The following is a 13270-nucleotide window of genomic DNA, read 5'->3' as shown; positions in this document are numbered from 1 at the left end:
TAGGTTAGGCCTCTATCTGCAACACCACTATCCTACATGGGCACTGGTTCATTTCCTGGCTACTCCACTTCTGACCTAATGGCTCGGGAAAGCTGTTGTGCCCAGATTTTTAGATCCCCAGAAATCACCAGGAGTCTGAAGTCGATCCAAGTGCACAAGGATGGTTTATTGAAGCCCAGCACATCCAAGCCTGGGTTCTTGGTTGAGAGCAGGCAGCTGGCTGGCCGGGACCAACGCCCCTTAATGGGAGTGTGGCCCCGAATAGCACATTCATCGTTTTTTTTTTCTAATTTTGAGCTTTTTTTTTTAAAAAGATTTATTTTATTTTCATTACAAAGTCAGATATACAGAGAGGAGGAGAGAGAGGAAGATCTTCTGTCACTCCCCAAGTGAGCGCAACGGCCAGTGCTATGCCAATCCGAAACCTGGAGTCAGGAACCTCTTCCAGGTCTCCCACGTGGGTGCAGGGTCCCAAAGCTTTGGGCCATCCTTGACTGCTGGAGCTGAGCCAATCTGGAGCCAGGAGCCAGGAGTTCTTCTGCGTCTTCTGCGTCTCCCATGCAGGGTCCAGGGTCCCAAGGCCTCGGGCCATTCTCGACTGCCTTCCTAGGCCACAAGCAGAGAGCTGGATGGGAAGTGGGGCTGCCGGGATTAGAACCGGCACCCATATGGGATCTGGGGCGCATTCAAGGTGAGAACTTTAGCTGCTAGGCCACGCTGCCGGGCCCTTTATAGGGTTTTTATAGGGGCGGTCCACAATAGCTTGAAAAGGGACAATTCAGAAAAGCCTGCAAGGTGAGGGGAAATACCCCATGTTCCCTACCTTTCTCGGCTGGACAGTCCATGCCTCCAGCAACTAAGGGAACTTAATTACTTGGAGCCACCTGTGAGATAACCAGACTTAGGTGGGCCTTGATTCATAAGAATTGGGACTAATTAGTGCTAAAGGTCATATAGGCTGCTAAAGCTCACATAGGCCGTTTAGCCTGCAAGCTCCTACAGTTTCTTAGTAGCAGTGAGCCATGAACAAATGGTTGGGATTTTGATACTGAGGTTCTTCAAAGCAAAGAAAGATGGCTCAAGTCCTTGGGCCCCTGCACTTGTGTGGAGACCCAGAAGAAGTTCCTGGCTCTGTTGTGGTCAGTTGGGAAGTGAACCAGCCGATGGAGGATTTCTCTAAAATCGCTTTTCAAATAATTTCAAGTTCTACTCAACTAGCAGTGGTGGTTGTCCTGTTTTTTTTTCACACCGCCCCCCGTGTTATGGGGTCACAGCCTTACAGGTTTATCCATTTCAAGGACAAGGCAGAGTGTTCACTTGAGACTCTCCATTATGCACTTGTGAAGTGTTGGGTTGAGAGCTTTTAGTTACAAAATGCCTCGTAATTGGCAGTAGCTGTTGATGGCAGTAGATTGACTTCTGTATTGGCGGGTCTATCGGCAACTGGTGGGGACTAAGTCTTGAGTGTGTGTGTGTGTCCACCTAGTACACCTGTCCCCAGACACTGCATGTTGGTAATTCTCTCACCTCTGCCCTGTTATTCTGACAAAACAATGCTACATTTCTTTTTTACTTGAAAGAGTCACCAAGAGAAGAGACAGAAAACATACACTCCCAAGGTTACTTTGAGATAGGTATGTAACATGCATAGCGTATGTGCAGAATGAGGGGTCGAAGGGAGGAGAGCATTTGTAGAAAGGAGGGGAAGAAAGATGCAGTGAGGGGGAGATAAGAAGATTAAGCCGCAGGCAGGTTTTAGCTTTCCCGCAGGTAAACATGATCAAGTGAAAACCGCCACGTGATGGCACAAATCGCTGTACCAAAGACCAAATAGCACTCGAAAATAAGAAATGGATTGAGAGTGAGAATTATGACATCTTTCCGAAGAACTGAGAGCAGTCATCAAGATTTAGGAAAAATCTCTTTACACCTTTTATCCAGGGCCTTCTACAGGACACAGCTGGGAAGGCAGGCTGTGAGGACGCTCCGCCCACAGGCCCCGCCCCCGCCGCGCCGCGCCTGCGCGCAGACGGAACGCTGGGCCGGGGGCCGCGGCGCAGGCCGCCCTTATTTGCCCGGGGACCGCGGCGCCCGGGCTCCGTGCGCGACCGCTTCTCTGCTCGTTTGCTCTCGGGGCTCCTGCGACCGAACCGACGGATTCACAGCCATGTCGGGGTTCAGCCCGGAGCTCATCGACTACCTGGAGGGGAAAATTTCCTTTGAGGAGTTCGAGAGGCGACGAGAAGAGCGGAAAACCCGCGAGAAGAAAGTGAGGCGATACTAGGCCGGGCTGCTTCTGGCTCTTGTCCTGGTACTGATAGGGTGGGGGACCCAGGCGACCCCTTCGCTGTCGTCGGGTGGGCCAGGAGCTCCCCACGGCTTCTCATTGTCGCCAGAAATTTAGTTTGTACCTCTCACACCTGTGTTCAGACTGTTACCACTTTCCTTTGTCTCTGGTAACAGCCGCCCCCACCCCCCGCCCCAGTCCCCGGACCCCAGGCGCCTCGAACTCTTGATAAATACTAAAAGTTCATTTCTTAGGAGCTTAACGGCGGTGGGTTCCTTGGCGGGAGGGAGGAAAGCTTGGAGTCATAGTGTGGGATTGCCTTGCCGCCGGGTCGCCCTGGGGTCGTGAGTGGGCGGCCCACCTCTCTGGAGGTCCTCATTTCTCTTTCTAAACCGGAGACTTCGGGCTTGCATTTTCGAGGGGTCTTGTCCTGGAGTTGTGTAATTGCCACCCAGAAAGGAAACTCCGTCGTCAGAATAAATATTCACACACGTGAACCTTGCTTATCTGATTTGAAATGCAAGAGCAAATGAAAAGTAACTGAACCTTGAAATGAGCCGGCAGTTCTTTGCCGACGCATGCATGCTCGGGGTACCTTGGTTTAAAGTGCTGGGCTATTAGGTGCATGTTAATGAGGTGATGTAGAGCTCAGTTTGTACAGGAATAGAAAATAAGACCCCTTTTAGGAAGAGCTTAGTCTAATCAGCGTCGGGGCTCATTGATTTTCTGATCCCGGAGTCAACAGGAAAAAGCCAAGTTGCCAGCTGAAGAGCATCGGAAGGACTCTGAAGTCCCATCGTCCTCTGGGGTTGACTCGGCAAAACTACAGGACAGTGAAGGTATGGGGGCATGGGGATCATTGGCCAGCGGCGGCAAATCAAAGTAATTTAGTGAAAATAGATTGGCTTTTTTCATTGCAGTGATACTCTGAGTACCTTGTTTATGCCAAGCCTTGTGCTTGCAAATGGTACCTGCTCTTATTTGTTGAGCTACTGATTCACGATTGATGGTTATTTTGCTGAATTCTGGTGCTGGAAAAATGTTTCGAATTGACGTTAGTGTTTTCTGTGGAGGCTATTTTTTTTTTTTTTTTTTTTTTTTTTAGAATTAGTGTTTTTTGAATTGCTCCTCTTTGTTGGTGACTATTCTATACAAAGTGACTTCCAAACCTCTGTTTTTGGTTACAGTGACATAAACTAGAAATGTCAGGCTGCAGTGTCAGTGGCTGCTTAGATGGAACCCCAGACATAGTATAGAAGTTTTAGTATATGACCTCATTCTATGATCCTGTCCTTAGCATGCTCAGCTACTAGGTTTGAGTAGTGCATTTAGTAACTAAAGCTAATGGGAGCCCAACTGATGACCTAGTGTGGAAATGGACTCCTAGTGATGTTCCTTTGTTGTGATCAGTTTATGGTACCCACTCAGCCATATCAGGTTTCCTTCACATGCTGAACAGCATCCTCTCTGGCAGCTGATTAGAACTCACCTGAACTGTACTCAGAGCAGAGACTGACAGGAGGGCACAAAACAAACTGTATTCCCACCTTTCTGGACCAAGCGGGGTAGAAAGGTTTGGAAAAAGAAAAATGGGGTCACAGTTTCTTAGTTTGCTAGACAGCTGAGATGGAAAAAGGAAGCCGACTTCCGACAGCTTCTTCGGAACTGTTAGATTTGCTGCTCGCCAAATGTTAGATTCGCCGACCACCAGGGAAAGAATAACTCAGCCAAATATATGAAAAGAGTTTAGATGACCTTTATTTCAGGGAACCACGGTCACGGGCTTCCCTTCCCCATGCAGCAGAAAGGACAGACGTGAAGGAGTGAGCTGCAGAGGAAGAAGAGCGCGGAAGAGACGGGGAAGGGGCCCTTATTGGTGGGGGGGATATGGGTCTGTGCCCCTCATTGGTGCAAAGGTGGTCTCACTGCCTGAGGGGCCCGCCAGAATTCCGCCATCCATTCCGGGTTTGTCTGGAGGCAAACTCCATCCTTCTCTGGCCACCGTGGTAGCCATCAGGAACCTTGGTCATCTGTCCTAGAGAGGAGATGCTCTTTGATTATCAGGATTCTGTGGTGCAGTTACAGCAGCAGGTGCTAGTGGGTGCCTGCCAGTCAGTGCTGCAAGCTGTACCTAGGCACTGGCTGGCAGGCCGAGTCCACTCTGGCTCAGCTGCAGCGGTCAGGCCTTGGCTCTCAGGAGCCTGTCAGTCCTGTTGAGATAGGAAGCTCCCAGTTTCCCTGGAAGGAGTTCCATAGCTCCATCAAGTTTCTCATGTGTGAGTGTGTATTCAGGGCAGAAGAGGGGGGCAGCTAGGAGCAGGTATTGAAGTCTGCTAATTAGGATAAGTGGCTAGTAGGAGCAATTTAACTTTTCCTCTAGGGCATTGCTGAATACTACTGCCAAATTCTTGCTCTTAAGTGACTTCCCTACACATTATGTAGAGGATAGTCTTAGACTTTTATTTTTGATCCATTGTTGCTAATTCATTTTTGCATACTGACCTTGTTTCAAGCAACTTCACTGAGTTTATGTAGTTTGTTAGATTCTTTTGGATCTTCTATATGTATCTGTGACATTAAATTACCATCTTTGTATGTTTTATGAATTTTTTTTTCAGTTACATTGACTCAGACCTTCATTGAAATGAAGTTGTTGATAGCAGGCATCTTTATCTCATTCCCTGTAACTTTAGTATTCACGATTGTGGAAAACTTTTTAGACAATATTCGTTAAGTTACAAATATTCCTTTTCATTTATAATGAAGCTTTTAAAATTGGGTATCAATATTAGATTTAATCAAGTGTTTATTTGTGTCAAATAATTATGATTTTTCTCATTTGTTTCTGTTTCATAAATTTGACACATTTTTTTTTTCAGCCTTAGTGGCTGAGCTTCTGAAATATCCCTCTGATTTCATAATAATGTGTTACTCAGAACATGTAGTTTTGCTTAATTGTTTGCAAGGCAGAATTAGGGAGAGTCAGAGATGTTGCTTGTTAGTCCCCAAGTGCTCACAACAGCTGAGGTTGGGCCAGACAAAATCCAGTATCCTAGAACTCAGTCCAGGCCTCCCAGGTGGGTGGCAGGGACCCAAGTTCTTGAACCTTTGTCTCCTGCCCTTAAGGTGTGAATTGGCAGGAAGCTAGGATTGAAGTGCAGCAGCCAGGGCGCAAGCAAGGCATTCTAATATAGCTGTAGGTGTCCCAAGTGGCAACTTAACTGTTCCGAAACATCTGGTTCGTGCTGGGTATTTTTGAGTACATATATATGAGGTTTGTAGAGAAAATAGAATTAAAAGATACATTTATTTGGCACAGACACCTATGAAATCCATGCATGTATTTCATAAACTGCATTTTTCTTGATAGCCCATCCTACATTTAACCACTGTGCTATAGTATATGGTTTCTGTGCCACAAGGCTTGTTGGATTCTTTTTTTTTTAAGATTTATTTATTTTTATTACAAAGTCAAATATACAGAGAGGAGGAGAGACAGGAAGATCTCCCTTCCGATGATTCACTCCCCAAGTGACCGCAACGGCTGGTGCTGTGCCAATCCAAAGCCAGGAGCCAGGAACCTCTTCCGGATCTCCCACAGGGGTGCAGGGTCCCAAAGCATTGGGCTGTCCTCGACTGCTTTCCCAGGCCACAAGCAGGGAGCTGGATGGGAAGTGGAGCTGCCAGAATTAGAACCGGCGCCCATATGGGATCCCGGGGCTTTCAAGGCGAGGACTTTTGCCGCTAGGCCACGCCGCCCGCTTGTTGGATTCTTAAGGCTTTGTTTTATAATTTGGGGTTGGAGAGGTGCTTGTGAGCTATTTAATTATGATTAAAAGCCATTTCCAGTATCACTGACTGCTTGCCTAGTGTCCTGCCCTTCTCTCCACTGCCTGGGAGAGGACCTGGACAGGTTTATTATGCAAGGAGAGGGCACCAGTCCTCCTTGGCAGCTGCTTGCTTTCCTGTTGGAGCCAGGACACAACTCTGCTCCTTCCCCTGCCTCTTGACACAGATGTGTGCCCCCGCTCTATTCTTGACGAAGTTCAGGAATCATTTGTCCTTGGAGACCTGAGCAGCTGCATGGCATGGTGCTTGTATGGGTCAAAGCCGCACACCTCCTGGTGTGTGCAGGACTTGGTGCAGCTGGGAAGGCACCGGTGGTGGTGGTTGTACTTTGACCTGTTCCTCTTTTTTGGTCATTTTGTGGCCTTTGGTGAGGCCTATAAGCATGGGCAAGTGCAGAGCTATGACTTCCACTCCCTAATGGCTGACAGGGCGGGCTATAATTCTTTTATTTATTTTTATCTGTTTTGACTGTTAAAGCTTATTTTTCTAATTTTCCACTTAATTTTGCTTTTCCATATGATTCATGTCTAAGTATGACTCAGCCATTCTTTTTTTTCCCCCTTCGGCTCTTTTAAGATACTTTTGAAAGGCAGATTTACTGAGAGGGAGGGAGGGAGGGAGGGAGAGAGAGAGAGAGAGAAAGAGAGAGAGAGAAAGCGAACAAGCGAGCGAGCAAGCAAGCGAGAGCTTCTATCTGCTGGTTCACTTTCCAGATGACTGCAAGGACTGGAACTGGGCTGATCTGAAGCCACTGGGCTGCTTCTGGGTCTCACATGTGAGCGCAGAGGCCTAAGCACTGGGGCTCTTTGCTAGATGCATTAGCAGAGAGTTGGATCAGAATTGGAACAGCTGGGACTTGAACCAGTGCCCATGTGGGATGCTGGAGCAGTAGGTGGCAGTTTTAGCCACTATATCACAGTGCTATGCACCCATCCCCTCTGCCCCCCTCCTGCTCTTTTTAGTACTTATTTGAGACACAGCAAGCGAGCTCCCATCCACTGAATCACTCCCTGGTTGATACATCAGCCAAGACTTGGCTGGGTTAAAATTGGGAGCTAAGAATTCCATCTGGATCTCCAATAAGGGTTAAAGGACCCAAGTACTAGCTTAATCAGCAGATACTTCTAAGGGCCTGCTTTAGCAAGGAGCTGGAATTGGGAGCAGAGCCAAGATTTCAACCCAAGCACTTTGATAAGGGAAGCAAGTGTCCCACATGTAAGGCCAGATATCTGCCCTGAATAAGCCATTCCTACAGAGAAAATACATGAGTTGTCACAATTTTATTCTTTGAGTTTTTTGGAAGTATTCATTTACTACTATATAATTTGATGTTTCTGGGGTAGAAATTTATTCTCCAAAAATGCATTCTCCCTGCCCCCACCAATCTGCTTGTCTCTTTCCTTAGGGGAAACATCAGATGGAGTGAGTAAGTCAGTTCACAAGGTCTTTGCTTCCATGCTTGGAGAGAATGAAGATGAGGAAGAGGAAGAGGATGAGGAGGAAGAGGAGGAGGAGGAAGAAACACCTGAGCAACCCACAGCAGGCGATGTATTTGTGTTGGAGATGGTTCTGAATCGTGAAACCAAGAAAATGATGAAAGTAAGTTACTCAGTTTGATCTTTATACACAGAGTATAGGAAGATTATATATGTTGAGAAAGATCTTTAAATTGCTGCTGGGAAGCAATCTGAAATATAAGGAGGGAAATTTTGTTATTTGTGTATATTTCCTTTTGGAGAATTTTTATGTAAAACCTCAAAGATTGCATCTGTCAATTTTTAAATTAAAATTTAATTTTAAAATTAATTTTTAAATTAAAAATCTGTAACTTTTTAATTTATTTTTTTATTTGAAAGACAGATTTTTAATTTTTAAATTAAAATTTTAATTTTTAATTTTTAAATTAAAAATTCTGTAATTTTTAAATTAAAAATCTGTAACTTTTTAATTTATTTTTTTATTTGAAAGACAGATTTACAGGTTCATTGGTTCACTCCTCCAATGGCCACAATGGCTGGAGCTGAGCCGATCTGGAGCCAGGAGCCACATGGGTCTCCTACATGGGTGCAGGGATAGATACCAGGTCTTGAGGTATCTTCTTCTGCTTTCTCAGGTCGCAAGCAGATAGCTGGATCAGGAAACGGAGCAGCCAGTACACAAACTGCCCATATGAGATGCTGGTGCCTCAGATGGAGGCTTAGCTTACTGTGCCATGGTCACAAGCAGGGAGCTCAGTGGGAAGGGGGGCTGCCGGGGTTAGAACCGGTGCCCATATGGGATCCTGGTGCATGCAAGGCAAGTACTTTAGCTGCTAGGCTACTGAGCTGGGCCCTTAACCAAATTTTCAACTTTTATAAATTTGAAAGAAGTGTCTCCAGTAGATTGTATACGTAATAGGTTGTCTGGTGTATAAATTCATTTTATGACATAATTTATTCTGATCTAGTACCTTTGTAATTCTTTGTATATTTTACTATACTTTGAGCTTTTACCATAACACTTTTTTTTTGAGAATTACTGTTGTTTACTGCAGTTGACTTTTAGATTTTTCCTCTAATGTAGATTTTATTCTTAAAGTCAGAATTATTGCCATGTAGTTCCTAGTTCTATGTTTAGAAGATTTAAGGATTTTTTTTTTTGGCTTTGATTTGGTTTCTTCTTTTTTTTTTTTTATTAAATTTATTCATTAATTACATTGTGTTGTAATTACATAGAATCTGGGATTCTCCCCCCACCCTCCCCCCATGGTGGGTTCCTCCACCTTGTTGCATAACCATAGTTCAAGTTCAGTTGAGATTCCCTCTTTGCAAGTATATGCCAAGCATAGAGTCCAGCATCTTATAGTCCAGTCAAGTCCAACTACTTATTGGGTACACCCTCTCTGGTCTGAGGGCAGAGACAGCAGAGTATCATCCCGGTCAAATAAAAGCACTAACATACCATCTGCAACAATTAACATCGTTATGGAATTAATTGACATGGTATTGAGCAGTCAACATGTTAAAAATAAATGCGATTTCTTAACCACTTTCTGTGACCCCCACCATTCACAGTTCAATTTTAGTTTATATACGACATATGACATAACATCCATAACATAACATGTTATACATAACATCATATCATCTTAAATTAAGGCAAACATGTGGTATCTAACCTTTTGGGATTGGCTCATTTCCCTTAGCATTATGGTTTCCAGTTTGGCCCATTTAGCCACAAAGAACTGCATTTTGTTTTTTTTAATAGCTGAGTAGTATTCCATGGAGTAGATGAACCATAGCTTTCTTATCCAATCCTCTGCTGATGGGCATTTTGGTTGTTTCCATGTTTTTGCAATTACTGATTGTGCTGCTATGAGCATAGGAGTGCATGTTGGTTTTTCGTAAAACAAGTTTTTTGGATATATTCCTAGGAGTGCTATTGCTGGATCATACGGTATGTCGATTTTGAGTTGTTTGAATATTCTCCATACTGATTTCCGTAGAGGCTGTACCAGCCTGCAGCCCCACCAGCAGTGGAGTAGGGTTCGCTTTTCCCCCGCCACCTCGCCAGCAAGTGTTGTTGGTGTTTTTCATGTGGGCCACTCTTACTGGTGTTAGGTGGTATCTCATTGATGTTTTAATTTGGATTTCCCTTATTGCCAGGGAGCTTGAGCATTTTTTCATATGTTTATTTGCCATTTGGGATTGTTCCTTTGTGAAATGTCTGCCCATTTCCCGTGCCCATTTCTTGAGTGGCTTGTTTATTTTGGTGTTTTGGCTGTTTTGTAATTCTTTGTATACTCTGGAGATTAGCCCTCTATCATCTAAGTAGTGTGCGAAGATCTTCTCCCATACCGTGGACTGCTTTTTTACTTTGTTAATTGTTTCCTTTGCTGTGCAGAAGCTTCTTAGTTTGATGAGGTCCCATTTGTTTATTTTGGTCTTGATTTCTATTGCTTTTGGTGTTTAAGGATAAAGGACATTTTTTAGGTCTAGTATGTTCTGTATTAATATGACTAGACTTGAATTCTAGATTGCATTATATTTTCACTGAAATGTTGTTTTTCTTCTACACAGGAGAAGAGGCCTCGGAGTAAACTTCCCAGAGCTCTGAGAGGTCTCATGGGAGAAGCCAATATTCGCTTCGCTCGAGGAGAGCATCAGGAGGCAGTGCTGATGTGCATGGAAATCATAAGACAAGGTATTTTGAGTAGGACCTCCCTGATAATAGCAGTTTAAGAGTCTGACTTTTATAAAACCAAACTGTACTGCTTGGAAGACACATTCAGAAACCTGGAGGTGATTGTGTTAATAGTAACATGCTAGTTTTTACATTGAAGAGGAATTATTACCAAGAAAATGAAAATCATACAGGCTGAATCAATGAAATATTAATATTTATTGAAGTTTTGATAGGGGTTTTGTTTTTGTGTATTAACAGGGTTTTAGACTTCTATACTGTTACTGTTTTTTAAATATGGCAGACATACTGTGTTAAAAACCACTTGAAAGGTGTTCTTATTCTGTTTTCCAAATCAGGCAGTACTAGATGATTTTTTTCCTTGTGTTTTTATATTAAACTTACTTCAGACTTGCCTAAAGTTGCAAGAATGTGACAAAGAAGAACTGTATGTCTTTTACTCAGATTGACTGTTCTTTAATATTTTGTCTCATTTGATCGTACCGCTGTCTCCATCCCGTTCTCACACATACCATACATCAGGTCTCATACATGTATGTGCTCACACATGTATGCACACATGTGATCAGAAGGAAATTGAGATTTACATTCTCTTAAAATCACAATACTAATATTGAAATTTAATAGAGTCCATAGTTGAGTTCTCCAGTTGGCCTAAAATATGTCCTTTTATGTCTCATTTCTCCCGAGGAATGTTGCTCTGTCTTTCCTTTATGTTCATGTGAAGGGAACAAGCCAGTTAATTTGTAAAATGTTGCCCCAGTTTGGATGCTTTTTCAGTTTCCTCATGATTAGGCTGCAAGATTTCTGCAGGAACGAGGCATAAGCAAACCTGCCCTCTAGTATTCACTCAGCAGCACCACTTCCTTCTTTCCATTACTGTTGACTTTATCTTTGACCATTGGGTTGGTTTTGTTCTCTAGATTTCTCTACCCTAAAGTTAATTGCTGCCACTTTCTATAAACTGTGAAGGAGGGAGAAATTTTGATATTATGTAAATACAGATCTCATAAAATATTTTCTAATTTTTTAAAAAAGATTTATTTTGGAAAGGCAGATTTACAGAGAGAATGAGAGACAGATTTTCCATCCTCTGGTTCACTCTCCAGATTGCTTCAACGTCTGGAGCTGAGCCAACTGAAGCCAGGAGCCAAGAGCTTTTTCCAGGTCTCCCACATGTGTGCAGGGTCCCAAGGCTTTGGGCTGTCCTCGACTGCTTTCCCAGGCCCCAAGCAGGGAGCTGGATGGGAAGTGAAGCCGCTGGCCTTGTGTTTTTTTTTTTTTTTTTTTTTTTTTATCCATTTTATTGTATTGTTGTTGACAATCTTTACATAGTTAACTATAGTTGAAGGAAAGACAAGAAAAAGAAAAAAAAAGGTTCAGGGGGATAGGGAGGTGGGCAATGCTATTATGTCAATATTGTTTCCATCATGTATCTGAGGTAGAGGGGGACACTGAGGGAGAAGCCCCTCCTGGTTTCCCGCCCACCCCAAGTCCCGGATGTGGGGCATGCTCTGAGATATGTGCTCAAGTGGTGTTAATAGTTCTCCAGTTATGAGTCACTGCCAGTTTCGCTCGATGAGGTGGTCCACTGATTGATATGGTCCATCATGAAGTCTCCATTTGTCCCATATTTCGCTGCCAACATGTAGCTGAGATGAATGATTGTCCTATTCTGTCTTCTGTCTTTTCTTGGTTAGAATTCTGAGTCCAGCAGTTCAAGTGGGGAGATCTCCAAAGATACTTTGAGGTATTCCCAGATTAGTTTCTTGTATGTTCTAGCAAGCACAGGGCCCGGCACAGTCCATCACCCTGATCAGCTGGTGCCGCTGGCCTTGTGAACCAGTGGTGATACTGAAATGCTGATGCTTGGAGGTAGAAGAGTAATCTTTTTTTTAAATTTAGTGCTAGATGATTTTATCTTTTGATGTATATGTATCAGGTATTAAATATATGCATATATATTTGATTTTTTTTTTTTAGGGAACAGGACCTTATACTTTTAAAATTTAAAAAAAAATTTATTCATTTGAAAGGCAGAATTAAAGAAGAGACATCTTCAATTTGCTTGTTCAATTCCTAAATGGCTGCAACAGCCAGGGCTGGGGCAGGCCAAAAGCAGGTGCCTACAATTTGGGTCTCCCATTTGGGTGGCAAGGGCCAAGTGTCTGAGTCATCTTGTGCTACTTTGCCAGACATACCAGCAGGGAGCTGGATTTAAAGTGTTGCAACTGGGACTCAAACTGTCACCCATATGGGATCCTGGAGGTGTAGTCAACAGCTTTGCCCGCTGTGCCACATACTGGCCTCTGAAGATTTACTTTAAGCTTCATATCTAACCTCCGTATTCAACAGCACATCTTAGGTGTACTGAAGGATATTTTCAAGAGATTTTTGTGACTAATTACTTATTTTTATTTTCCTAAAATGTTGCCAAATGACAGCCAGCAAACAGGATTTTAGAGTCCTTTTAGAAATCCTATTATAATTTCCTGACTTTTTTGGTGGTGTACTTTGAGACTGCTACTTTTTTATTCCCAGAAATAGAATTAGTAAAACATTTTTCTTCAGGATATTTTGTCCTGCTTTCCAGTGTTAACTGTTCCTTTGTTTCAGTTTTGTGGTTTAGTTTTGATGGTAATTGAGGCTGTAATCCTTAACAACCTTTCCATTTTGTTTTGGAGACAGTTTCAGAAATGTAGATTGACTATTCAGTTGACTGTTGTGGGTTGCTGTCCTGCTTTGGGCCTTCTCTTCTTTCATCTCCTCCATCCTGCTGTGGGAGCCAGATCCAGACCTCTGAACCCCCAAATGTGGCTTATGCTGAGAGGAACAAACCTGGGAGTTATTAAGCCATGTTTAGCTATTAGTGAAGTGGAGTTGCTGAAAGTAATTTTTTCATGAAGTTATATTTTGCTTATAGAAAATTATAATGTGTGCAAATACGGTATT

General features: G+C 43.4%; 1 protein-coding gene across 2 annotated transcripts in view; it reads left to right on the top strand.

Moving 5' to 3' along the window:
* Positions 1-2021: 2021 nt before the first annotated feature.
* GTF3C3 (general transcription factor IIIC subunit 3) overlaps positions 2022-13270 on the top strand; it is a 41187-nt gene continuing 29938 nt past the window's right edge. The window contains exons 1-4 of one of the 2 annotated variants that reach the window (XM_058664765.1): positions 2022-2269; positions 3033-3126; positions 7542-7735; positions 10195-10318. In XM_058664765.1, the coding sequence (XP_058520748.1) occupies positions 2168-2269; positions 3033-3126; positions 7542-7735; positions 10195-10318 (514 nt within the window). In that variant the 5' untranslated portion in view covers positions 2022-2167. Of the gene's footprint in view, positions 2270-3032; positions 3127-7541; positions 7736-8690; positions 8788-10107; positions 10319-13270 lie in introns of those variants that run through there. The other variant, XM_058664766.1, reaches the window with a different exon arrangement.

This window comes from Ochotona princeps, chromosome 5 (assembly GCF_030435755.1).
Source record: "Ochotona princeps isolate mOchPri1 chromosome 5, mOchPri1.hap1, whole genome shotgun sequence".
Lineage (NCBI taxonomy): Eukaryota > Metazoa > Chordata > Mammalia > Lagomorpha > Ochotonidae > Ochotona > Ochotona princeps.
Note: the sequence above shows the minus strand (reverse complement) of the source record. Positions and strands in the feature narration are given on the sequence as shown.